The sequence below is a fragment of the Varroa destructor genome, unplaced genomic scaffold (genome assembly GCF_002443255.2).
Source record: "Varroa destructor unplaced genomic scaffold, Vdes_3.0 BEIS01000006.1, whole genome shotgun sequence".
Taxonomy (NCBI): Eukaryota; Metazoa; Arthropoda; class Arachnida; order Mesostigmata; family Varroidae; genus Varroa; species Varroa destructor.
In genome coordinates, this window is record NW_019211459.1 from 18,907,110 (window position 1) to 18,935,048 (window position 27,939).

A 27,939-nucleotide genomic window follows, 5' to 3' on the forward strand; every position below is an offset into this window, starting at 1 on the left:
ACAATGGGAGCATCAAGAGCCTCTCGAACTTGGCTTCCTTCTGCTTTACGTTATTTTGCCCTCGCTCTCGCATACCGATTTCGCTCAATTTGAGAAGCAAAACCACAAGTTGGCTCACCCCTCAAACCGTATCGACCAACGATCAAGCTGATTTGCACCGTGACATATACTGTGCTTCACTGTTGTTGACATACGTAAAGAAGAGAAGCGCCTTTATGGTAGGCAGATGGTGAAGTGTTGAGATTAGAGAAAACGATGCACTTATGCCCCGCGAAAACGTCAGGATGCAAATCCTCTTGCCAATGCAAGAAGGGGCCGCCTTCGAGTTCGTTCGAGTGACATCATTCGAAGGCACATGCGTAACTCACGAGTTGATCTAGCTGAATTAAGCGAAGTACGGATGTGACATTGAGTGCACCTGCATCATCGTTAAATTTTACGCGCAATAGGTACTTGATAATTATCAGTAGCCTACAATAGGTATCTTACGAAAAATTGGCGGGCTTGACTGATACCTCTCAATAACTTTCAGGGCCAGCAACCCTTCAGCAATGGGTGACAGTTCGTAACTCGGATCCGTATCAAAGGTGCGTGCAAATATGCGACAGTGAATCCAATTACGGAAGTGTTAAAATGCTGCTTCGACAAGATCATGTATATGCCTTTTTTGAGGTTAACCTTTTTCTGGACAGTACTTACGCGTAGAGAGGCATTTTCATGTGATGTCCAGCACCGATGGGCTCCTATCGCTTTGATGCCATACGCTAACCACTAAGCATGCTGTTCAGATGTCCAAAGGATTGAAATCGTGTATCCTTCAATTTTCTTTGTCTAAATAAATTGTCTTTGAAGGGAGTGAAAAGTAACCTCGCGGTACGAGAATTGGTCCAGAACAACCGTATAAACCAGGTGGGTGTAATTAAAATTAGGTGACTTCGCCGCTGAATTGATTATACAAGATGATCCAGTTTAGTCTTTTTTTTTTTTAGTCTTGCCAATGCGTCATAGCGGTTTGTAAACAGTTCAGAGGACGTTTGTTGTCTTGCAGGATATCGGCCAAACGATTTCAATGCTATTTACTATTATTATTATTATTTTAATTGTTGTCCTTTCTTCTTAACTTCACGGCAGTTCTTACTCGCCTTTCATTACCATTGAATACATTGCTCAAGTCTAATAAATATTATATAAATTCAAATGAAACCCGTATAATAGTACTTTGTGTTGCATTTCTTTTTATTTTATTGTACTCCGTAGCAAGTTTATTTGGATTAAATGGTAACTCCCTGGTATGATAAGATCATTAACTTAGTTTCATTACCCTCTTCTATCATTTATGTCTTATAAACTTTGCCATCAACTTGGTCAGCGTACACGATCACAGTTAAACAGAAAATTGCCATTTGTAAACCCAGACGTTATCGGTCACGCTAACGATCAGTGTTTTCGTTCTTTTATTTCTACTCATCATTCGAAATCAAGTGTTCGAGTACTACTCTTTCATCTTTCTCGCAATATTTTGTGACAAATAATATATCCAATCTCCAACAGTTCTGCCTGCCGCTGTTCGTTCAGGAAACAAACTTCGGTCGTGTAAATAGATCGGATCTCATTGCACGCCGCGAAAAAAATTAATCGGGAGTAAAAGATAATGAACTATCCAAAATCAACACTTCTTGCTCCATTTTTTATCTTTTTTTTTGAGAATTCTTCACGATTGTTGCGTGTTGTCTGGGTGAGCTATTTTGGGGCACTTTATTGCTGTTACTACTGCCACTGCCACTACCGCTGCTGTGATCCCGAGATATATAACGATCTCACTACCTACAGAATCATACACCGAAGATAAGTGCGGTTAAATCAATGAAGGATGTTTAAATTTCGATAATCTAAAAACTTCGTACCTTATCATATGTGACAATCAATTTAAAGATCTGTGAATATACCATCGATGTGCGATTCGATAAAAGAAACAAGTATTCATGCAGAAATAATATATCCAGAATCATATGTCGATATGATTCGTTCAAATATGATTGTTGAAGCATACCTGTGGGTCGCCATGGGGCATTTCCTTTGACCCAAATTTCCCCACCGTCTTCGGCTAAGCAGTATCGTCTTCCCTTCAGATTTTATCACTTTCCTATAACTTTTTCTATAACTGATTATGTACTTCCATTTTGAATCATGTTTCCACTATAATTATTACGGCAGGTCGTTTAATACACACGAGGTACGGCTACATACCCTCTGGACGATTATCAAGATCTTATAATTAAATGGTAAGTCTTTGTTAACAAGTTCGCATCATCGTACTGCCATATCTTCGAATAAGACGCCACCGCGCCTTCAATTAATAGAATTTGAAATATTTCGTTTGAAATCGGCCAAAAACTATCTAGTTAGGAAATGTACCGACCGATGTCAGACTATCGGATGAAATATCGTTGCTTTTTTGCCTTTGTTTCAATTATGTCTTGTTAACAACAGTATGGCAAGTCATCGTTTTTTTGCACGTGTTATTATTGTATATGTAAACAAGGTAAGATACAAATCAAAGATTTAAAGTCTTCGTACTCAGAAGCTTAGTCAGTTTATCAGCTGAATAGCAAAAAATTGCCAGTATGACGCCATGCGCCAACTGATCCTGACATATGGCAGAATAATCAGTCTTTCAGATACATTAAAAATTTAACAGTGTGTTGATTATCATTGTGTTAAAGGCCAATTAGAACTAGAAAATGATAAAACGCAACTATATACGCAAATACTGCATAAAATTTATCGCACTAATGAGACAGAAAAGGAAAGACGGATATAATATGGACGTATGACTAATTAGAAGATTTTTCTAAAAACACTTTGTATCTTAAAATAGGACCAAAGGAGCAGGCTTCAAATGAATAGATACAAATTGTGCGTCATATTCTGTTTATATGTTATGAACAAGCTAGAGACACCACAAATATATGAACATTAAATGCTGTATTTTCCTTCGTTGACTGTATATCTTGAAATATATCCTTTTTCATGTATTGACGTAATATACAGTATGGCTTGTATAATCCTACCTTCTTGTCTGAAACGTTTTATATCTGTTTATGCATACATACATATATGTCACCGTCGGCTTTAAAGTGGATCTAACTCGTTTAGCGCTTAAATGTATTGCTTCAAGCAAGAGGAAATAGCGCAAGAAAAACAACGAAAAAAAAAAACAGGGGAAAACTAGTTGACGCCAGAAAGCATCGAAGAAACCCTTCATTGACCCTAATGTCAAAGTGTGCGCTTGGCTATCACACACTGTCTCTTGCTTCTAAGTCACAATGTTCTAACATATCGTAGGGCCACGACCCATTACCAGCTAAAAACTGATCATTGCTCACAGCTGCGACAGAAAGGAATTCGCACGAGGCGTTACTTACCAGCAGCGCCATAAAATATTGTTTTATGTCTAGATAACTAAATATGAGAGGAAAAACAGAAATTAATGTTGACAAGAATGACGGTATACTTTTCCATCAAAGCAACGTTATCTGGCCCCCGGTCTTAAGGCATAGGATGAAGTGTTACAGAGCATTTGCTTGTTGCTCGGTTGATTTGACCGTGTCGTAGACCCACGCAGCGTCTTTTGTTTGGCCATGATCATGTAAGACCAAACATTGACCTAAGCCACAACTGAGAAAGGGTAACTATTATAGGTTCTAAAAATTCGAGACGTTGCGGTCATTAGCCACCCTCTTTTACTAAGCAGTGTCAATGGACATGCCGTGCTAATTAATGAAGTGAAAATAAAAGCGCAGCTTCTGTGAGATGATCTCGAAAAACATAAAGGAAGTAATACTATTCAGATGAAATATACCATGAGTTATCTACTGCTAGTCGTTTCTGTTCGTCTATAATATTTTCAACGCACGAATTTTTTTTTTTTTTGCTACTTTAACTTTATTTGTGATATGAACAAAAAAAAAAAATCATGAGCATCGTTAGAGCGGATTTTCTAATAGATTCCGGGGAAATCTTCATTTGTTACCAGACCCTGTTCAGTTTTAATTAAATGTATCGACATTCATACTCTATCGCTAACTATCACTTTAGCATTTGACAACGTACCTGATGCGTTTAGCACCATCGCCTAACCTCTATTTTAATCTAACAAATGGTAATATTTCCGTTATTGAGACCACTAGTGTAACACCCTTGTTTTTGTTTCGGTACTGAATTACTAACGATATGTTATATTAGCGCTTCGTGCTATTCTATGAAGCATGTGATTTAGACAAACGCTTGCGTTAGTGTGCCTACGATAGAGCTAGTAAAAGTTAACACATATAGTTTCCCCTATTTTCCGCATTTACCCGTTCTGGATCGTCCGTAGGTGTCATTTGTCTATATTTATGGCCCACACTCATCATAGAATCATTATTATACATTGTTAGTCATATATACATACATATATATATATAAATCTAAAAATGAACGCAAATTCCATTCATTTAACGAGCGTATAGAGAAAAGGTCCAGTATTACATCGAACGAGCGGTATGCTACACGCGCAGGTTGGATTATACCGACTGCGACTTTGAGCGAGACGATTATTCTAAACTGTGATAAAGTACTATTTATTGGCGCTGTTGTGCCAGCCAGCCGGCCGGATAGTTAGTCTAATGATATCTGGATCGAGCCACTTCCACGCGATATCCCTGCCCGAATCCGCCCGTACTTTTCTCTACTCACTGCTGCCGAAATAACACTATTACGACTACGAATCAAGAAAACATAGGCGTAAAGCGGGATTTCGGCAAAGAGACGAAATACCGTCGCTTCGATCGGAACCGGTCAGGAAACATTCGCTACGGTCACCCTCCCTTCGCTTGGTCGGCACTGAGCTTCGAAGATTTGACAAACTCAGGTAAACGCGCCGCCACTGGCGATTCATCAAGCAGGGGTAGCACCCAGTCCGGCCGCAGAAGCTTTTCATTTAATCGTCAATCGTTATTTGCGAACAGCTCATAACCGATAGCGGCATAAAACGGACGCGAATGATAGCAAAACGCTGTTTTTGGCGCCGGTACGTCAGTTTGCGTAATTCATCTGCACGTGGCTTCATTCTATTAGTGGCGCATGTGGCCTTTTCTTTCGCCCGGTAAGATAGAACCCTGTTCGTGGTCATGATATGGCCCTAGGGAAATTTATGGTTCCATCTCAGAAATTCAGGCGGCACATTGGTTTACATGAAAATTCTGGGACGGGAAGCGTGCGTAGTGGCTTGTTTATGAAACGTTTCTCTGTGTTCCTTTTACTGATGATACACTGGCAGACGACCAGCTGGAATATGAGAAACAAGTAGATAGAACACAACAGGCAAGAATGAGTTAATTCCATTATTGATCGGATAGCGATAATCTAATGAAAATATGTACATCTTGGTGTAGTTAAAATTCATAAAACTATGCTTAGCGTGTAAGTCTAGCTGTTTGCGCTGCTACGACGTGTAGTCCGCCTATAATCACGTCACGGTTATCTAAAACTGGGTGATTTAGCGAGACGGGGGTATAATCTAAGTTAGCGAATTATTAATTCTTTCATGTACATTGCCGAACGTTCTGCGTGTGGATTAGAAAAATGAACTTAGCTCTCCACCCGAACGGATAATGAATGGCAAACGTTCCTTTGTGCGCTTATGAGATTTGACAGAGTTTGTTGGCAGAAGAAATTCAGAGTACTAAAAAACGCAACGCGTACCTTGAACATGAAGCGTGCACCAGTCGAACGTACGTATTTACTTGATAACGAGGTTCGAAGAGGAAACATGAAACGTAAATAAATATATGTTTCAGATCTTACCGCATTGCTTTAGAAGAACCTAGATTACTTCATGTGTCCTTATGCCTACTAGAACTGTATCATGGATATGAAGCAAGTCAAGAATCGAAAAATGCACTACAGATGCCCCTTGACCGTTAGCTCAACTTTGGCCGATGAAAGCAAACAGCTCCATTCATAATATTCCTCAACTGCCCTATGCACACGCCCGCCTCTTCCCGCCACTATGCATAGCTGTAAATAAGACATTCAGTAACTTTTCGACTCCGCTACCCAGAAATAGCATATACAGAAATATACCAACTATGTGTGGTGGGTAAAGCGTGCCTATTTCCATTAGTTGCGCTAATGGTATATTGATTAGCGGAGAATAGACCTGCTATTATAGATTGACGACCAGGTAACCGTCCCCAGCTGAGCTGTCTTCCGTGACGACCATCGAGGCGCGTAAATGAATACAACCATAGTTTACTTCATTACAATGGCAGCGAATAGATCCGGCCATTTTGCTCTTTACTCGAGGCAGCAGCAGCAGCAGCAGCAGCAGCAGCACCAACCAATTTATGTTACTAATTTGACATAGTTGTCTACCGTTAAGAAGCGGCGATATGAAAATAACAACTTACGCAATTTTCGTTATTGTAACATGCACTCGTCAATCGTGGCTTTTTAGGCCTTGCAAAACAATGGGTTATACTCTAAATGTACGTAGCCCATAGATAATTGAAACATTAAACAATGAGATACTCATCATGGTTGGCAAAATTCCTTTAGACTTTCGTAAATTGATTCTGAAGCAATGTGTCTCGTAATCAAGCCTCTATCGGATTTGACGGCGAAGTTTGTAAAGGTCGTTGAAAGGTTTTAGTAGGAATTTGAGAGATACCGTCGTGCGAATAGTTAAATACTATTCAAAGTAACTTGGGTAACGCTCACGGCGACCGTCGTCAACTTTTACTATTGATGTCTGAAGTATAATATAATGTGAAATATATGCATGTTACTGTTGATTCGATGATACCAAACGATCGAGCAAGACCTGAAAAGATCTGAGATGAGAGTGACAATGTAAGGTGTATAGTGGGAAATCTTGTTCTGTTTACGTCCTCTGTGGTTTGATGCAGACCCTCATGGAACAGCGACTATAGAGTCAACTATGGCGGCGTCGTTGGAGTGCCCCAAGGATCAGACAGTTTTCAACGGACGACGCTTTTCAGCATGAGCAGCTCTAACCTTTATCGCGCGCTGGGCCGCGCCACGTTTTCTGGCAAGTGGTCATTTCTGTCGCCAGGTGTACGCTAGCCACTGGCGTGTCGCCGTCGCTTTCCGGGAATCCTAAAGAAACGTTTGTTTGCTTTCTGTTAACTGGTCAGTTCCCGGTCTACGCGATACCCGGAAATTGCCGCATGAACGTACAATGAATACACTCCGTCGGTTGAGTCCGTCGAGTGTTCGTCAAACAACGCGTAGCGTCGGACTGACGCTTGCGACCGGTTGAAAATTCGTGAATTGTTCGAAACTAAGAAGGAAGACATCTTGTCGATTTTCTTTCTTGTGGCTGATTGGCGTCGCGAACGGCTAGGAAGATTATAATAACATATGAGACACAGGAAAGTGCTAATGAATGCTGAGCTTTGGTCGTGTCTGCCTTCCTTCGTTTTGGTAATGGAGGTGTTTAGACAGGCGAAAAAGGGTGTAACGTTGGTATCTGTGAGCGTATTAAAGGCGACAATATGAAAGTAAATGTGATCATCTTTGGAGACAGGGAGAAAGTACGACAACAGGGGGTACTTCCTGTAATTTTTGATGAAATCGTCTCGGATTTAATTAATTCGAAAAAGAGATGAGATAAAACCTTGTATCCAACTGTATCAGGGTAGAAATTTTAAGTGAATATAGTCACCTCACTGCCGTTTGTGTTGTAGACAAACTTTGACGAAATAACCTGTTTCTGTGATAACCAGAGCGTTTCGTTCCATGCCGTCAGAAAGAATCTATCTGAGAGGTACTAGGTTTATAAGATCTCTTATACAGTCTTGCGCAGTAAGATTGTAGCACATCAAGCTGTTACATAGTTGGATTTAATCAAACACCGAAGGTAGCTTTTTTTTCTCCTGAAAATAGAGAAAGATTAAAGAGTGACATGCTACGATTTCTATAAGAGCTGATGTCTTTCAATGCCGAAACCTCTACAAACGATGCAAATCTAATTTAATCTATTTCACCTCACGATAGATATGGTGTTTGCACTGAAGATCGAACATTCTTCTTTGGCTCTCTCTGCCAAATGAACGCACAAACCGTTTCGCCTCTAAAAACTCCCTGCGAAAAGGCACGATGTTTTTGTGTGCTGAGACCATTACGATCTGTCAGAACTAGAAAGCCGCATTAGCTTCTAAACGAAAACGTAAAAATCTGTAGTAAATCGACTATGGCTGGTGGGCCTGTACACGTGTGGGAAAGTATCATTTACTCCCACCTATCGCTGAGAAGACAATAAGATCATCATATGTGACGAAATTAAGTATACATTTGTCAAACGATATAAGAATATCTTTTCCATTTTTACCGTTAAACAATGAATAGTAAACTAAGAATGCCACCAAAGGAGATAAATGAGTACACGAAGTGCGACATGGACACACGGTTAGATTTCACCTCGGAAGAGTCGAGATTAAATCGATGATCGATACTCTGCTGAAGAAAACCAGTCATCTATGAGCGCTGCAAATAATTACAGAGTTGCCGTAAACGGACACCTCTCTTTCTTACGGAAACGTGTTTTATTTTAAAAAAAAAAAAAGCCGTACTCCAGAAGTAAACACCACATCGACAAGTTCGAAGAATGTTGTTAAGAGACTCGTCTACTGTATTCTATACTGAACTGCGTATGTGTCAATAGATAGACTAGAATTCTTTCATGCACATCCTAGCCAGCGAATAGTCTTCAAATTTTATTATTATTACCCAATGGGATTTGTCTACCCTTACATGGATAACAGTACATGTTTACAAGCCATGTTTTTTACAGAAACATTAAGTTAGCGTACGTGCACTTCTGCAAGCCATTACGGCTGACAATTCTGAGTATGACCTAAGATATCAGTTGCTATGAGTATGTACGCAACTTTATTGAAAACGACAAGCTGACAATGTCGAGACCGTGAGAATCGGCCAAAATTTTCACGTTAAACGTGAGTCAGAGACACATTAAAATAGAGATTGTTTTTGGCCGGAAACAGGCACCGACCTCTGTGACAGTAGCAGCTCAATGGGACAAGGCATCAAAGACGATTCGGACCGAATCGCGGCTATGAGAAGGAGTATCGCTGTATTCAGACAGACAGAACGAACTACTGACTAGAAGCAAAACTTTGACGCGATTGGAGCATTTTTCTTGCCTACGATGAGCAAACTGACAAGGAAAAACCGGCAATAAAACTCTACGCTGTGATGTCAGGATAGCTATGAACCAACAATAGAGTAGAAGTTTCCGTTTGCCCCTACACCCCAGCAATATGGTTGAATATGAGGCCGGTTGCGCGCCGTTGCGAGTGGCTCCAGGAGCAACCCAGCAATCGCTTGCTCGAAGGGAACGGATAACAAATATGCATGTCATGCCGAAGACGCAATACGAAGACATGCAGCATTACGGTAAAATTCCAGCAAGACCTTTGACGTTTACCGATACGTTCGTGTGTCGTACTTGTACTATACGAATGACCATTGACGTAGCATTCTGCTTGTTCTGGAGCGGGAAGGTTCACTGAAGAGCTCCTTTCTTTGTTGACGTAAGGTGGATATAATCCACACATATGACAATTCGTATCCAGTTTCTTGTGGAGGATACAATGAATGCCTGGCCAGGTCGTGAGGTCTACGGTTAAACGATTTGCTGATAAGTCGTGCTCACGCCTCCTCTACGTCGCGCCGTATGGTTTTGCTCAAAATAAGATTTTTAGAAACGATAAGGAAAGATTTTCAATGTTCTACTACAAAACAATGAACAGACCTATACAGAGAAAAAGAGCTTTGACTTAATCATGAATATCTGTAAAACGAATTTCAAAGTTAAAGTTAGGGGGGTAACGATCGCTTTGGTGTCGCGCGCTGAATCAGCAATTCATAATTACTAGATCATTTATATAGTGCGAATTAAGTAAATTCTGAATACTTATATAGGGAGCAATAGAAATATTGCGCCATTTGAAAAATCCTGTCAACAGCGTATTTGTACGTGTGATACCTTCTGACATAACATTGTTAATCTATAGAATAAAACAGAGAATAACTCTTTATTAGAAAGATGGTAGTCTTTATCAGGCTGTATATAATGTGTAATAAAACTCTAAGTTACTAAAGTTTAGGTGTAACCAACAAGGCGTTACTTTAAATGTATCCCTTACCCTTAATCCGTAGAGATAAGCCGTATGCCTATGAATGCCCTTTTGATATCTCATTATTATTATTTAGGCTCGTTATTAGTAAGATAATCTACGAGATGGCTAACAATGAACTGTTTAAGGATAACATTTCCTTTGGATCTCTGGTCAGTGAAATGATAGCTATTAACTTTACTGCGAAAGGGAAATTGTGTCAGATTTTACCACTGATCTGACCATTATTAAAGGAAAGATTTGCATTAGAAAGGATTCTCAAAAGCTCGCTCGTCAAAAAATACCATCCGAAATTTTGTAACGTTTAACTACCTTCTGTTTGTAATTTGTATGTATGTGTATGCGTATGCGTATGTGAATGTAACAATTTGTATGTGCGTAAATGTCAAGTTATTTATAACTGACAGGTTAAAAATTTATAAGTTGCAAATTGAGAGCTAGTTGGGGGAAAAAAAGTGAAAAGTTACGTTTATTTTTTGAGAGTTTCAATTTATTGAGAGTTGGCTTTCGGTGTTCCCGTTGATCTTTACTTTTGGCTGTAGGAAATGAATGCCCGCGAGCGTCTTTATGAACATTCGTGGAATCGCGGTGGACATCGAACACAGGAACTAGTGGAGGGAAAAGGTATAACAGTAAACATATAGAAGTCTCACTAAGTCTCTCCCATATTAAAAGGAAAAATATAGATTACGCTACGATCGTCAAGTGCCATTAACCTATATTTTGCTTTCCATCGGCCTCTTGTCCGCGTTACGGCTAGTTTACAATATAAGATCTTTCGAGATAACGCTTGCAGGAAGTCGTTAGCCATTGTGACTGCATAGCATGGGTACACGACCATGTGCCCGAAGAGCCGGGCAACGAGATTGACGTCAACAAATGATCTTCCCTAAATAGCCAAGATCTTGCCTGATTACGTTACGGCGTAATCGGTAACGCTTATATCATATATAGACACGCGGCCTGTTTGTTTCAAGCGCCCAGCGTGTCTGCTTACTGAACCTACGGATACGGTAACCTAGGCTTAAATCCGAACATGGACTCACATTGTTTCTTTGCTGGGAGCCCGCCGCTTGAAGCGGCACTTAACTGTTTAAATGCATGACGATGAAACGAACAGTAGTTCCTCGATGTAGGATGAAGTAGAAAGAGAGGCAGCGATATCTCATGTCGTAGTTTATTTACTTCCGTTGCGCTTCGGCTGGCTTGCACAAATGCCATTGGATACTTCAATATCTGAGATATGCATCAAACGGTACTGGTCTTTAGCATGAGGCGACAACGGGTCTTTCGTTCTGCAAAGCATGATCAATACGGGTAGCTGTCTTCAGGTACGTCACTAGCGACGAGGACGAGCTTCGAACGCACGCGGGTGACTTCTGCTAGTATTCGTTTTGTTATTATCGCCCCCTATCAGTAGCTTTTGAAATTGAAAATAGCCGGCAGATGACTTGTACCGATTCTAATTCAGTTCTATCTTTCGAAGTCGATGTATCGCGGTCTAGTTTGTGGTCAGAGACTTGTCGCAGGATATTCAGTTAGTTGTCTGATAAAGTCTTGCATTGAGCGCGGAAAGGATCTTGCAGAGTTACGAATTGTCTTTCGCCTAATTTTAATGCTTTCACCAAACTCGTCCGGGTAAATTATAGTTAAATAAATGAGGTTTATTTTTAAGATCCAGTATATTATGAAGTGGATACGGGTGGTCCGAGTAGCTACGAGCCACATCATAGGTCTGAAGGAAACTTTTATTGGCACCCAACGAGTTCATTACTGGAAGTAGCAATAGTATTTTTAAAATTTCGCCATAAATCACTGTAATTATTATTTGTTTTCTAATCAGCTTCGATAATTTAGTCTTGCGCCAACAGGGACGTGTTACAGAAGTAGTAAAATAGTTTCCTAAACAAGATCTATTTAGATATACATTTCTAGGTGGCTCGCATAGGTGGGCGTTGATTTCTTATAACAGACATGGGCTTAACAATTAAGTAGAATTAATTAACAATTAAGTAGATTGAATGAAAAAAAAATATACTGGAGAATGTTTATCGCAACATTGATGGTCCAATCGCCGTCGTCACTCTAACTAATTTTCTGTGTGTTGCAGTATTTGAACCGAATGAGACGGTGTATAGTAAGTGTCAAGTAGTTGAAGTACATAGTTATACAAAACATGGCAGACTCATTTAACAGCTTCAATGGGTAACGTGTTTTGGCTATGCTATAACATCTTTTTACATAACAGTTAGATTTTTACATTGTTAGTGAAATGACGATATAGCTCGTTATTACAACTGATCTGGAAGGAAAAAGATTCGTTTTGGTATATTATTTTGAGCGCACATGATCGTTGCAATAACAATAGAAAATTATGTTACGACGGTTACAGTAAAAACAGCGATGATAGTGACATTGGGAACAACAAGGCCCGCAATGTTACCAAATGTGAAGGCTGCTATGAGGGACGACAGAGTGTCATGGTATTGGCCTGGCCTTTGCTATTCTTTGGACCTTCTCTTTGCCCGAATTCGTCCATAGAACGATCAGTGTTCTGGAACGCTACCGTGATATCGTGACATTTTGAGCCTACTTCTGTCACCTCAATGTGGCAGCGATTTCTGTCGGCGTTAGCCCCCCGGAGGGGGGCTAACGCCGACAGGGCTAATTTTATTAGCTAGTCTCTGGCCTCCAAGCAAAGAGGCATTCAATTGGAAAGTTGGTGAGCAAATTGTTGAAAAGATAAAGGGCCGCGCTGTCTAAATGACATGCATTAAAAAAACAATAGAATCAGTACTTGGTAGTTTTTTTTTTTTTCTATTATAAAACAACAAGGAAATCATTAATGGCTTTCTTCTGGTTGGTTTTCCATTAATACCCGGTAGCAACCGGTAGAATCCGGACAGGATCACTTAGGGTCTATTTAGGCGTGATAAGGACCACTGTTTTGCTTCACTTTCTGTTCAGGACGTAAACGTGATAGCTATTCTACTACGTATTATTTCTATTTCTATTTCTAGAATAGTTCGGGTGGTTTCTAACGAAACAGAAAAGCAAAAAACAAAATGTGCGGTGATGTTTATTAATATCGAGATATAAACTGTTATAATCCGAATTTGTTTTTTTCTAGAATGAAAAGTCCAATCGCTCCGTTCTGTAGAACATCCGTCAGTTTCATCATTACAGATACTAAATAATTTACAACGGAGTTTATTACTGGTTTCCGTTATAGAAACTGAGACGATAGTTATTCTTCGTAACTGACATTAAATGTCAGTAAAAATAAGCCACGCAGTATTAAAACATGAAATCGACAAAAACAACCTCCTCATGGACTTCAACGCGTTAATTTATACTGACGAAATCTAGCTCACTTTTGTAAACAGACAGTGACGCTTCATGAAAATTTTGTTCACACTTACGACTCAGTGACTTCATTTTTGATGATATGTGTTTAAGAAGGAGGCCTTAATCCGTCCTAATTAACTGTTGTGTATAGGCATTTTCTATATGGGAATATGTGCTTATTTTTTTTTCATTTTTACTCGCACACGCTTGCAAAAGGACTTTTCGTAAAGAGCTCGTGTGGTCGTTTCAGTATACGGATGAGAAAGCGTTTACTCTGCCTTTCGATGTATGTCTTAACGAGTCGACTAAAAAAAAAAAAACACACATTCCACATCTCTGGTAAACGTTAACAGCTCACCAAAAAGGTCAGGTTTAGATTGTTCAGATACAATTGTTGGGACTGTTCCATTTCTATATGATTAGAGTTTTTTTTTTTTTTTTTTTTAAATTTACTCAAAATCAATGTATCATGATAAGCCCATAATGATGACGACATTGGAAACGATCAGCGTAAAGAATCATCCATCGACAGTCCAATAAAAATAAACGCATCCTACCCAGTCAATATTAGTTGTCCTTAAACCAGTAAAACCTGACTAATAATCTATATACACTTAATACAAACATTCACAGTAGAATTTCGAGGATTTAATTGTTTTTAATTCTAATCGTAATTAAATATACCTATTTATGGTAAGATTTTTCTAAGATATCTATTCAAAATTGATTCCAAACATTATGTCTCTATTTGGGCCATGTTTAAAATACCAAAGGAAATTGAACTAAGAAAAACAATGTATTGATGTGACCATATGAATGGATATATTGCGACTCCGTTATAATCGTAGATGATGATGATGCTCAAGTTGTGCCTTATCGATGCTCCATTGTAGCATAAATGCTTTCGTAGACATGGCCATGGCTAATGTTAATATCTGCTGCGCAGTGGTTCTCGCATCGCGTGCTAAGGCCATACTCGCAGGTCTATTTCTGGCTTCTCAAACCATGCAGATGCCGTGTAAGCACTGCTCGTTTTCTATGAGAAGGCCTTGCTCTTCAGGAATGCTCACTTCAGGCCGCATTGTTGTACCCACATTGCGATCTGAGATGGTGTCTTGCTTGTTGAGCCCTAGCTTTTATTGTAATTTTATCTGTGTAGGCTTGATGGTGCACCTTCACTGACCTATCGTATCAGACCTAGCTAAAAAGCCTAGCATGGATCCTGCAGGATTCTAGCCGTTAAAGGGAATTTCGATTTGCCATTACAGACGCTTCGGTCGACTGAATAATTAAAAATTGGGCTAATGAAATACGCTATGAAAAGTCGGATGACATAGCGTGACAAGCGTCACGAAAAACAAATAGTTTTCCACGGCGGGCTGTTGAATACGTTTTGACGTTCAGCCTCGCTACCTACCCCAGATCTCTGTTAGACTTCGTTGCCTCTAACTTCGTTTGGGAGTTTATTTTGATTACTGTAAATACATCAGTATAATAATGCAGGCGTTGGTTTATTATAGCTTCGAAACCTTTCGCAAGAGTCGCTGACGCGCGAATCGGACGTCGAAATACCCTTGTTTAGGGATAAGGACTTCTTCCTTCTTTTCCATCGGCTTGAAAATACTGCCCTTCACAGGTCATTTAGATCAACGTAGGTGCACTGTCGGGGAACTTTTTGAAGAGAATTTCGGTGAGTGCAACCGGAAAAATGTTCCTCCATACTCTTTCCCAGTTTTAATCCGTTTTACTGCCATAAGAACCTTATCCAATGGGCTATTTGGGATGTTGACAATTTTTTGCTTCTATATATTTTGCTATTTATCCTTATTTTGTCCTTTACTTCTTCTCATAGGTTTTTTCTACTTCATTTAGAATTCCGCCGTAATATTTTTCGGTGTTTGTTAGAATTCGGCATCTTCCTGCTCCATTATCCCTTCTGTATTCCATAAAGAGCCCTACTATGTTGGCTGGTTTCCAAACTTGAAGATACTCTTGCTCGTGGACGGCGTTGTTCTTATCGTAGCCACGCGACCGCTTGGACGCGATGAGGACAACGCATAACAAAAAACGAACCAGGTAAACAAAGACGTAGTTGCTCGTTTTGCACTGGAGGAGCTTTATTATAGAGCCTGCAGGAAATCAGGCTTCTACGAGGTTGACGATATATGTAGTTGTTCCAGATGCGGAGCAGTTAGGACAGATATCATTGTTATCTCTTGATATCATGTTCAGCACAAATTTCTGATATTAATTTTACACCCTTAACAAGACTCATATTATTTACATGACGCAAGGTGTTTTGATAATTTTATACACTCGTTCTGATGCGGTTATCAACTTGCACATATGAATTATTTCACCACAACTAGCAATGCTGAATAAATGAGCTTTGTAATTGTAAGCCTCGACAAAAATAACTAGTCGTTCTTTAGTCTCCTCTAGCTGAGTTCGTTGCCGTCGCAGCTAGATCGTGGAGAAACTGATACTGAGTACTTGGACTACTCAAAAAGAAAAAGGATTGCCGAGTTTCGACCCACGAAACCCCTCCATTCAGTATTTCTTCCGTAGTACGCCGTCGTGATTGTTGTGCAGGAGTCAACACCGCTATTTATAACCCGCTGTGCCCTGATCGTGGGCAAATCCTTAGTTTATTCGCTATGTAGATTGTTTTTGAGTCGCTACTTTATTCAGCAGAAGTGAGTCTTCCTGACGCTAATCACTATCGATCTTCCTAGTCATTTTATGGCGTCTCAGTGTGGGAGTCGTTGCGTGACTTTTGGTTGCCCATTAGTGCCAAATTGTTACGTTTTATTACTTCCGCCGGCGTTGTCGAGGAGAGTAACTAGATTTATAGCATTATAGTAGACGGACGAATGCTACAATGCAACTAATTTCAGAATTTCGCCACCGCCTTTGGACCGACTGTCGCGGGTAAAACGTGTTTAACAAAAGCGATGGCCGTTGAAAATGACAGCAGCAACGGTATCATTAACGATGGTACTGATGGGGTGGTTCATCGTCATTGCCGATGCATATTGTCAAGATTGCTTTTACAGAACTATTGACGTCTTTTTTTCGAAATGAGTGCAGATGCGCACCGGCGACTTCATTGAACAGCTGCTAGAACCACGTTGGCCGGAGCAGCAGCGCAAGGTAACCAACTACAGGTATAATCGCACCGACTTTGCGATCAAACACCTACCTGTTTTGGCACCTACTGATACAAGGACACAGTCGTTGATTTTCAATAGAAATTATAACGAGCATTTATATTATTATTGTCGTATTAATTCACTTCGCATTCAGGTGCCAGAGTAATTGTAGGCAACACTCATTTCTTGGAAAGAGCTAGAATAACGACGGGGAATTTTTCGTTCGCTTAGCGATCACCGCTAGGATTTATAAGACGTTTAGTTTAGGATGGTGATCAAACGACCAAAATGAATCTTTGTGCGTGACCGAAACGAGTCGCGCGTCGTCGCATTCCTTGCAAGAGGGGGTGTCGGTCTTGTTGATTCAGTCTCGGTGGACGGATGGATGGATGGCAAAACTACTCGAACAAATCTGCCTCCGCATTGCTATACTGATCTTAGCTGATCTGATGATGGTGATGCTGTGAAGACTCATTTCAATACGATCGTAGAGTTAATATAATACATTGTACACAATAGAGTGAGCACAGTACGACCCGTTCTAGCGAAACTAAATTAATAATGTTGTTCAACGAGTTCTGTAGGATACACTTAAAGGAAGGTTGAACTGTATAGCTCAGGTGTTTTGCCCCCTTCATCCCCCAGTGAAACTTGAGCCTAGATTTTTTCCATTAGGTTCATTGTTTGCATGGCGATATTTTTTGTGCAGGACTTGCTTTTCGCAGCGGCTTTTCTTATAACGGTAATAATATCAGTTTCGAGTTCTTCTTTGGTGTTATTGACGATTATTTTGCATTGCGGCACCGTAGTAGCATTTTTACCTTAATCGATCTGTCAAATCGTTGTCTCTGTGATTGTTTATTAAGTAACCCGCCTTGCTACGAAACGATACCAACACGTTTTTGCATCGACAGTCAGGAAAATGGTTACAAGGACGCATGACCAATTAAATGATGAAAAGGATAAATCCGCAATTTTTAATCGGTATTCTTTCACCATAACTTCACCAACGGTAATAACCAAATCACTTTATCATAACTAAACAAGACACAAACAAAGCCTACTATCGGTATAGTAGACTAGATAGGAACAGTAGAACTAAATAGTAAGAAAGCAAAAAATAGAACAAATAAAAATGCTTTTGATGACAAAAACGGAACACGTCTGATAACAAAGCTCCAGATGTACAAAATACATTTCCGCTCTTTTTAATGGCCATCGTGTTCTGTCTGCTTAATTCAATCAATTCAGCAAATTGCCCATTGAGACGTTGGAAAATACTTTTTCGGCTGTGATAACAGTTAGAGTGGTTGAACGATTGGCAACAATGAACAGACCAGTCGCATTTTTTAACGCGATTTTAACGATCAAATTGATTCCTTGATTTTTTTACAGTGTCGCAAATGATGAAGCCTTATGGAATCATAGATCTGAGGATATCTATAGCTCTGCCACATCTCTGAACAACTTAAAAGCGATTGTTAACCCTTTGTGCGTGTTTTAACATCAATGAGTACAAAAGCAGACGTGTCAATCAAGTGCAGTAGTAAAAAGCGAATTCAACTAACGCTGGTAACAGGCGGAGTACTTACGGTCTAGAAAGCAACGCTGACGAGGGTAGGAAGCGTGGGGCCTTATAGCCTAGGGCTCGTCCAGCCATTGGTGCCAAATAAAATAAATGAGTTATATCTTGGCATTTGTATTTCCAGGTGAAGAAGTGCCTCAGAGGTACAATAACTGAGAATGGCCGATCTCAACCAAATGGACAATTACGGAGAGCTCCGTAAGCCCGGCACCCTCGGTATCGTGTGGACAAGAAGACGCAGAATCATTCTTACAATACTTGTCATTGGTATGAGGGGTTGCGGTTCTCATTAGTGAATTTATGTTTTCAGATATCGCAATCGTATCTATACAGGTACATTGCATTAACGTTCCCGTCTCGCTCACTCATTCTGCTGGGACATTGGCACTGTTGCTCATTGCCACTAACCTAGTTACCTCGCTACGACCAACCCACACTTAGCCATATTGCCTTCCGGCTTTATGTCGGATCCTGTCCCCTAAAATCGTAAGCGGCCACGTTTCCGAGGCTTATTATTTCGCGGATTATTCGAATGAAGATCAGCACTCGATATTTTAAGCGACATTTGTCACGTACGCAACCAGAGCACCAAGCTCCAGTATAAGTAGATAGATACATTTTTACCAGCTAGCCAACGGACGTTTGCTGCGTTACATACATTAACGGAGCTATAAAAAAGCAAGACAATAGAAAACACAAGCTGGGCAATTGAATCTAACTTATCTAATCTGTTTGTGTAAAGGAACGCTACTTGAAAGCTCGTGCTATGCTCTGATGGCTCCGTTCTTCCCTGATGAGGTAAGCCGTATTTTTCGAAGGCGCTCGCTTACTATGAATAGGTTCGAACGAAATACTTCACCGAAGACTAACCATCGTATTTGGCGCTGCACTTCGTATTCTGAACCGGCAAAGAAAGAATGAAATTTGATTTGAAAGCAGTGCAACTAAAGACGTCATATTTTGTACGTGTCATGAACAATAGTATCAGTGGTTCGGGATAAAGTCTTTTTGACAAAAATTAAATAATGAGATCATTATGCACTTTATCCCCCAGGCACAAAGCAAAGGAAACTCTGCGACACAATTTGGCATCGTCTTCGGAACCTATCCATTTGTTGGGTTTATTTTCAGTCCTATTTGTGGAAAACTGGTAAGAACTATCGTAAAAAAATAGAAAAGTACACGACTAACGTGACGTAACGTATCGCGTGGCGAGTTAGTGTAGTTACATATAAACTGGGGAACTTACGGGTCTTCTCACCTCAAACAGTGAACATCTACCTAGCAGTTCATGAATCAGCCCCACTTCTCAAGGTCACAGCAGTACAACAACGTAATGATAAAAGCCAGTACATAATGTAACGACATCGTGCTTTGAAGGATATCGGCAAAATATTTTACTAAGTACATGTAATAAACTGTGCAATAAATTAAGCACGCATCGTCTCCAATGCCATTCTTGTAATCACAACGGTTAAATCGTCCACGAATCAATCTAAGAGGTAGCCATTGAAGAAACAATGAAGAGCTGAATAAATATAGTACTTTTCAAGTTAACCATATTGGCCGAGTATATCCTTCTGACAAGGTACGTTATTATGTAACTGTTCTATAAACTTTTTCTTTTTTTTGGATATACGGCGTTGCAGTTATTAATGAAAGTAAAACCAAAGACGATGCTCATCTGCGGAATGCTAATCGACGGGATTTTTCTTATTATGATGGGGTGAGTAGCGGTCGTACTCGAAACACATAAAGAAAAAACTTAAACTTGGGCCGAAAACGCAACGTAGATAATGATAGCATGGTAAATACCAATACCGTTCTAATCGATAGTCAGTTCATCTAGGCCAATTGTCCTTATATAGAATGAAACGTATATCTTCTTGTCCTAATCGTATTCTCGTTTTTGCTTAATGACGATAATATTAGACAATCAAAACAGATATATCGATAGAGTATTTACGTGATTCAAGCGATAGTATGGACGATTGTTCCATCTACACTAATTCATCAACGTCAAATTCTTATGTGTTCTGAACTGTGAGCCCAAAATGAAAAGGGACAGAATTTCTGTTCCATAGAATCGTTCACTCCGTGTGAGTTGAAAGGGAAAGAACATTTATCATACTTCTTTTTATAATGGGTCTTTTCCTGCAAGGAAAAGTCACAAGATGACAGTCACGTGTCATTGAGAACACGAGCAATTGGCGTCAATTCTTACCAATCGCATGATGGTTTGTCAAACAACAATTTGATGCATGAATAACTCTTCTTGTCGGGGTAAACGTTTCGTTGTACTTGCGACAGACGAAACACGTCTTTCGGGGATGCCCCTCAACGTTCTACTGCGTCATGCTAACCGTAAAGTTTAATGTTCTGCCGTTAGTTTCTCACTGAGAATTTTAGATAGGGTAATCTATCATTCGTCAACCATTTTGCCTCCTCATGCATGACGCTAAACGGCTAAACAAAGTAGAAAGCGTGCTTACATGGTTCGGATTGCCGATAAAGCGGACCATCGTCCAAGACACAGTCAGGCGGTCACCTGTTCACAGAATCCGCCGTGCAACCCGATATAATTTTTCTGTACGATATTTCTCTGAGAGCTCGCTTGGTCAATTATGGGGTCACAAAGTTTCGTGGAATGAAACAACAATTTTTGGGCATATTGATGATCGGCCGACGAGGCCGGAACGCTGACTGACAAATACGCTTATTACATATAGAAGTTTGTGTAGTTTTGGGATTACCCGAACATAGAAAATAAGTCAATCTTACAAGCTAATGTGGTAAGAAATACGTATGTGTCTCAACTCGTTTAAATTGCGTCTCAAACTTTTACAAGTTGTAGTAGATAGTAAACTTAAGTAAGAATTGAGCCAGAGGAATTAGATTGCAGTATCTCCCAGTGCTAATTGTTTGCGTTATCTTGGCGTCGAGGAATAACATAAGAGTGCAAATATAACGGTTCGACACAAAAAATCGGTTTCGACAAAAGGGTACAACCAATACGAACGTGTAGACATGTATTATTTAGTGTTTCTGATTTTTTTCTATACGTGAGTGCTCTTACGATCTAGTACAGCGGAAGTCACCACTACCGGCTCCTATTGAATAAGTGCTAAGGTCAGCTGAGAAACGATATCTTATTTTGCCTCTAGACGTGCTGGAGGCGCTGGGTCTTCTGGATAAAGTAGAATCTGATTCTAGCAACGATATCGAACGCAGTGCTTCACAGTTTCAAATGTTAGGTGCGAGTGACGTAGAAAAGCGTATTTTTTTGTAATATATTTTAGTTTATGATGTAAAAAAGTCGAAAAGATGTACTGGTCTTGCCCATAACGTCCTCCTGGTTATTTCACAACAAGTTTTCTTTTTTCTCTATTTATTGCAGCTGCAAATCTTGTGGCCACTTTGGGGGTTGAGCATGTTAGGCGTCAACTTAAACAAAACAAACTTGACATGGACTTCGATTTAAGTTGTAAAATTAAAGGTGTAAAAAATACTCATGATATACAATGCATATAGAAGAAGCTGGAATTAACCAAGATTGATTTCACCAAAAAGCATCCGCTGCGCCGTAGCGTTTTATGGCCTTTGTAACTACGAGAAATGTCTAAATCACGAAAAAAGTCCAAAAACGATTCTTCCAGGCGACTATTGTTATATAAAAAACGTTGGCTAATATATATATATATATATAATATTTGTGCTCTATTCAAAAATGCTGGGAATGAGGTTGGTTTAGAGTAGTACAACCTCCACGCTGCTAATATACTGAATAAATTTATCGACTCGACGAAATTGGTTCATTGAGGTTCACTGTTCGATACAAAAGGCTGATATTTCCTGAGACACAATTTTCTGACTTGTTTCGTAGCTTTTTTTGGTCGCAAAAAAAAGGCAAGCTTCATAAGAGGAGACCGCGCTAATATCTGACTCCGAAGTCGGCAGCCGTTTCGACAACTGGCCTTGTGTCATGCGTCTTTTCAAGAGAGGGGCCTCGGGTTTTGAAAACAGAGTGCGCCAGCAGGACCTAACGTTTTTAACGTATTTAAACTTGCATGACAATGTTTCATAGTTGAGGTGGTATACGAGTCGACTACGAAATATGTCCATAGCACAACAGCTTTCCATGGCTCGACTCATAAGTACGACACGCTAAAATTTGTCAAACTATCAGTTTTTTCTTTGTTTGTTTTTCAACTATTGCAGAAGTCTTCAGTACGTTAATGATTCGAAGTGGTTTTTCGCGCTTAGCGTTCTAATTCGGTTTATTGAAGCAATTGGTTCTTTCGCATCCATCACATGCTACTACGCTATAGCCTCTTCTGAATTTTCCGAAAAAGTGCACTTTTTCGTCGTGAGTTACTTTAAGTTCTCTCAACAAATATATATATATTAGAAGCGTAAATAATTACTGCTCTTACCACGTTAATTTATTGCTAACGACAGTGAATCGTCAACAATGCCTTACGCGATTATATGATGGAGATCTGCTAGAACCACTGCGGTGTATCCAGCACCCAGTAGTGCTTGTGGTAACTGATGAAACGCTTTTTCGTACTTCGTTTTGTGTCTGATTGTTTCTGGTGCACGATATGCGCACCTAGAGACCCGTATCAAAATCAGGGCGCTAATTATCGAAGTATGTTTATATACTAAACGAAAAACACTACTTGAATTATACCCAAAATGGGGGTCTAATGATCCATACACGCGCTCTATTTGTTGCCTAAGCCGTGAAGTAGAGCATTACCATATGGATCTCGTGTGCTGAAAATGCTTCATAGATCGCCACTGTTAGTAGCGTTAACAACATATATATATACATACATATATATATATATATATATATAAACAAAAAAAATTCATTAGGATAACGTATGCTGTGATCATTTTCTAGCCATTAATTGAGACCATTTTCGGCCTCGGGATCATAACTGGCCCAACGCTTGGAGGAAGCCTCTTCGATGTAAGTATAGAAGGTGCGGTAGTTCTCTGCTCGCTTTGAGCGTCGAATAGCGTCCTGCTAGGATTCTTGAAAAGCATTCAGGCTCAGTTAACTAAGTGTTCACTCGAATTTGGATCCAAGCGGCGTTCTTCAGACTAGGCCGAAGGAACTTCGAATAGTATATTGATTATGGAGTCGTTCTTTTCGTTTTTATTAAAATGCTTTGCAGTTAGCAGAGAGATCTGGAATGCCCATATGAATATCTATACTACTAAGCTACTTCGTCAAGTATTTCCATCGTTTTCAAAAAAAAAAAAAAAAAAAAAAGATTACGAAGCTATCAACAACGAATTAACACCAATCATATATACACGTGCGATTATGTGTATCGCCTGACTTGTTTTTATTTTTTGATCTATTTGTTCTTGCTCTATTTTTCCCATTTCCCCCTCGGATTGTAACCTGCGACATGTTCCGCAATCGACGGCTGTGGCGCTGCTATTCGTGACATCGGTGACGAACCATTTACTCGGGGGCGCAATAACGCCAACGCTTGATTCCTAATTCGATGTTGTCATCTGGATACACCGCTGGCTATTCTTTGTTTGTTTCTACGGATCTGCCTACGTATGAAGCTTGGTGGATACACCTTGCCTTTTGCGCTATTTGGCACCTGCACAATTCTGTTCGCCTTTATTACGCTAGCGTTCTTGCCTGAACTAAGTGAGACCTTAGACCGCTACTGTTAAGGTTTTATTGAGACGCGAAAGAGGCTTTTGCACCTTTATATGCTATATACGTTCAAGCACTAAATACGATAAGTATCAAGAAGGCATAACGCCGTTATATACTGGCTAAAAAACAAATGAATGGGGGTCTATTATGCTTCGTGTGAGATTTTTTTTGCACAGTGCCTTATATAAACGCAGCGCGTAGTCATTACATCAATACCGCGCATGTTTCGAATCTAGTTTTTGATATTGACCGTAATCGAGGAAGCACTCACAGTGAAATCTTACATGCTTACAAGATTATTTAGTTTATAATATTTATTTTGCCTATTTGTCCTGAACTCTCTTTCAGAATCGCAAGACAAAACACCCGAAAAAGGCCTCAAAGACCTGTACATTCCACAGGTAGCACAATGGCGATTTCCTCAAATACCTAGAACGATTAGATAAACGATTATTTAGACACCCGAAAATCGACTACTAATATTTAGAAAATCTATCAGCATATCTCACAAGATGAAACGATTTACGCGACATTACGTTTTAGATTTTTCGAAATCATTCTTAGGGCATCTGTGTTTAACGGACGTTAATTCGCGTGCATCTAGAGTCTCTAGGCATTCGTGAGGTTCCGTAATTAGCTGCACCTGAACCTACCTACCTACCTACCTAAAAACATGTAAGATGAATATGAGATAACATGATGTTTTTTTATGTAATCGTTTTTCACAGGTGATTCTGAACTATTTTATGGTTGTGGTGTGCTTTATTCTTATCAGTTTCAATGAGGCGACCTTGTCCATCCAACTGGGAAAGTTTGGCCTAGGCGAGAGTGCGAAAGGAGCCTGTTTTATCGTGCCTGGGGGCATTTACGCAATTTGCAGTATCACATGGGGCGCCTTCTGCCGCAGAGTGGTTCGTAGGGAGTAATTTATTTGTTATTTTATCAAATATCTAGTGTGATTAATAACACGATAAATACATTCAGTGAATCGTTGGCAAATGTATGTTAGTCACTTAATTCAGGTAACCAGAGTATTACATTTTTTCGTAAGATAATATTCTTTAACGACAAATTATAGATGTAAGACAACAACTTGCCCTTAACAAAACGTAGATTTTCTTATGGGGCTTAACCTAACTATAGCTCTCTCAAAATGGCAAATCATAAGGTATTCATTTTCACCAGTTTTGGCTAATCTTCATTGACAGGCGGATGGCAGGTATTTTGTTCTCTTTGGCGGTGTAGTAGCGCTCTTTGGCCTGCTGATCCTTGGTCCAGTACCGTGGTTAAATTTCGAAGCGTAAGTTTAAAAATAGTTAATGTCGGCATATAAATAGCAGAAGTAAATCCGAATTATTTAGAGTTTGATGACCGCTTGCACATTCGATTCTGAACTAAATAGAAATTACCCTATCCTCATAATTAATATGAGTATATTTCATATATTTAATGAGAATTAAATAATTATATGATAGATATATGACCAGAAATTTATGTACGGTAGGATGCATGCATGATCACACAAATGCCACAAGTTCCTTGTCGCTCAAAATTACAGTCAACTATGGATCGTGCTGGTGGCACAGGCCTTTATAGGTTTTGGAGACGGTGCGATATACGTATGCAGTTTTATGCATACTCTCATGTTCCTCACGTAAGTAATCACCCAAAGGTTATCATTAAGCATAAGGAAAAATTACCAAGGACAACTCTGGTGTCCACGTACAGATATGATGCATGACAAAATGGCGAGGCTTACACGGGCCATAAAGACGAAGCGTAGCGTTACCTCGTGCACTTCCATCGACAGCCAAACTCTATCGAACTGAATAGTATTTTTCATTTGTTTTTATAACTGTACAGCCAAACGCGGGGATTCGACAATGACTTCGGCACGTACGCTCTTCTAGCGGGAATATTCTCATCGGCTTTATCACTTGGGTAAGAGCTTGAAATCTAGTGTTTACAATATACAATTTTAAAAAATTGCGCCATTCGAGGTTAGCAATGTATGCTTCCTTTGTGTATTTTAAGTACACTATCTAGAAAAAATGGTTTTGATGGTGTCTTTATGAAGCTGCCTATTTTATTCTTTACTGGAATGCTTTCAGTGGCTTTGCGGGACCTATCATCGGTGGAATCCTTCTCGACCTCGAAAGCTACGAGTATTCAACAGGATGGATTGCTTTTATACTTGCTGTTGGGGTAAGTATGGGGAGCTCATCAGAAGTACTTCGACAAGCTTTTTTTAGTCGACACAAGCTGGATGCGACACATCCCGTTGATTAATGTAATTCATTGTACCAATAAAATATTGAATCAATCGATGGCGTACTTTACAGCTGCTATTGATTTTACTGAGCGTAATCCGAGATCGCATCGCTGGTATCGACCTCCGTGAAGAACATCTGAAGCCGCCTGCTTCGAAGGTCAGATTTCCACAGAAAAGCTTTCCTATTTAAACGTTTCCAGGCCCAAAACCGATTAATCCTGGTACTTGGAAATTGAATCCGTTATTATTACTGTTTGAAATGTCACTGCCGGCATAAAGAAAGAAAGCAATTTTTTTTATAACAAGATAAGTATTACTAAACTAATGGATCTCGTATGGAAAAGTTATCTTAGTGTGAATAATCTTATAAATCGATTAGGAGACTGCTTTCTTCAACCTAGTATCTTTTTAAATATCCTAGTTATAAGCAGATAATAATTATTGAACACTACATTCATATGGTAAACTTTTCGAAGAGGGTCTCTTAAGTACTCTTCTGTTCGTTTGCTTCTGTTAGCCTTCAACTACTCAAAAAGTTGGCGTCGAAGAGGCAAATTCTGTACCTGCAATTGCCGGTGCGCCGCCAAATTACGACAACGGCAGAGACTCTGGACATGACAATCCGGCGATGGAGATGACACATCTTTAAAAAGCATTTAGATAGAATGAGGATCAGCCAAAGCCATCGTAAGCGTTCCCTCTCCGGAACGACCTCATTTCTAAGACTTTCAACTCACGAAAAGCTCATATAAAACTTCACCAAATATTCACTGTATAGACTTTACCTCGTAACTCATGTCACGTTAATTATTTTTCATAATTAGCTGATACAATCCCAATAAGATGGAACAGCTAGAACGGTAGAGCGTACATTTCAGCGAGATTTGCGCAACTCTGCACCCAAGAAAGGTCAAGCTATTAAGCTGGAGTAGGCTTCAAGCACACGTGTTGGGGGTTGTTCGTCAGTGTGACCTATACTCATATTTTGTTAAAGTCAGCACCGATGCGCAGAACCTAGAAGGATAATGGAGCTAGCGAAGGTTAGATTAGGCATTATTTGTCTGTTTGGCGGCTTAATTCAAAGTAAGGTAGGGTACACAGGTAAGTACAGATTCTAGATGTTTTGTTCGAAGAAAGAACGCCAGTAAATATATTATCTGTTTGCGTGCGACTCGATCTTGTTCTATACTTACAGCTGCTAACACGATGTCGGTACGGGACAGACGATTAACCCATTAGACACTGTTCTGTACCGCATAAATAACCGGTTTTAGGAGAGCAATGACACCGTGCAAAAACGGAGCCATCTTGACTACACAGACAAAGACCCAGAATTTTGCAACGGCTAACATCTTACGTTATGCTTTAGAAGTATACTTTAGAAAAACTCTATGTATGCACAACGCGAGGCTCGTTACGGTCATACGATTCATAGTTGCAACTTTTTTTTATCGAAGAGAACACAGAGGGTCATATTTCGGCCAATACATATCTTCAACGCAAAATCATATTGTTTCGCATATAGCTATATAGACATATTTGAGCTAGGGCTTTTGTACTACGCTTAAATAAGGCTAGAATCGTTCAAGCCGTGAAGAAAACACTAGAAATTGCTCGAATAAAAAATGATACACTTTATTTCAACCAAACCCAAACAGTTCGATAAA

At 39.7% G+C, this 27,939-nt stretch overlaps 1 protein-coding gene across 15 annotated transcripts; it reads left to right on the forward strand.

Moving 5' to 3' along the window:
- LOC111253067 (MFS-type transporter SLC18B1-like) lies at nt 1-27,939 on the forward strand. 15 transcript variants are annotated; one of them, XM_086992461.1, is made up of 19 exons: nt 2-449; nt 533-587; nt 853-909; nt 2,215-2,282; nt 18,433-18,575; nt 19,051-19,106; nt 19,363-19,458; nt 19,958-20,034; nt 22,527-22,674; nt 23,218-23,286; nt 23,901-23,988; nt 24,349-24,401; nt 24,729-24,911; nt 25,209-25,300; nt 25,559-25,654; nt 25,864-25,941; nt 26,112-26,205; nt 26,343-26,429; nt 26,790-27,939. In XM_086992461.1, the coding sequence occupies exons 5-19, from the start codon at nt 18,467-18,469 to the stop codon at nt 26,919-26,921; spliced, it is 1,458 nt and encodes a 485-aa protein (XP_086848587.1). In that variant the 5' UTR covers nt 2-449; nt 533-587; nt 853-909; nt 2,215-2,282; nt 18,433-18,466; the 3' UTR covers nt 26,922-27,939. The 15 variants fall into 15 exon arrangements, with proteins under 15 accessions (XP_086848595.1, XP_086848587.1, XP_086848588.1 ...); XM_086992462.1 differs by lacking the exon at nt 2,215-2,282 and adding an exon at nt 10,766-10,847; XM_086992466.1 differs by having other exon boundaries at nt 2-394.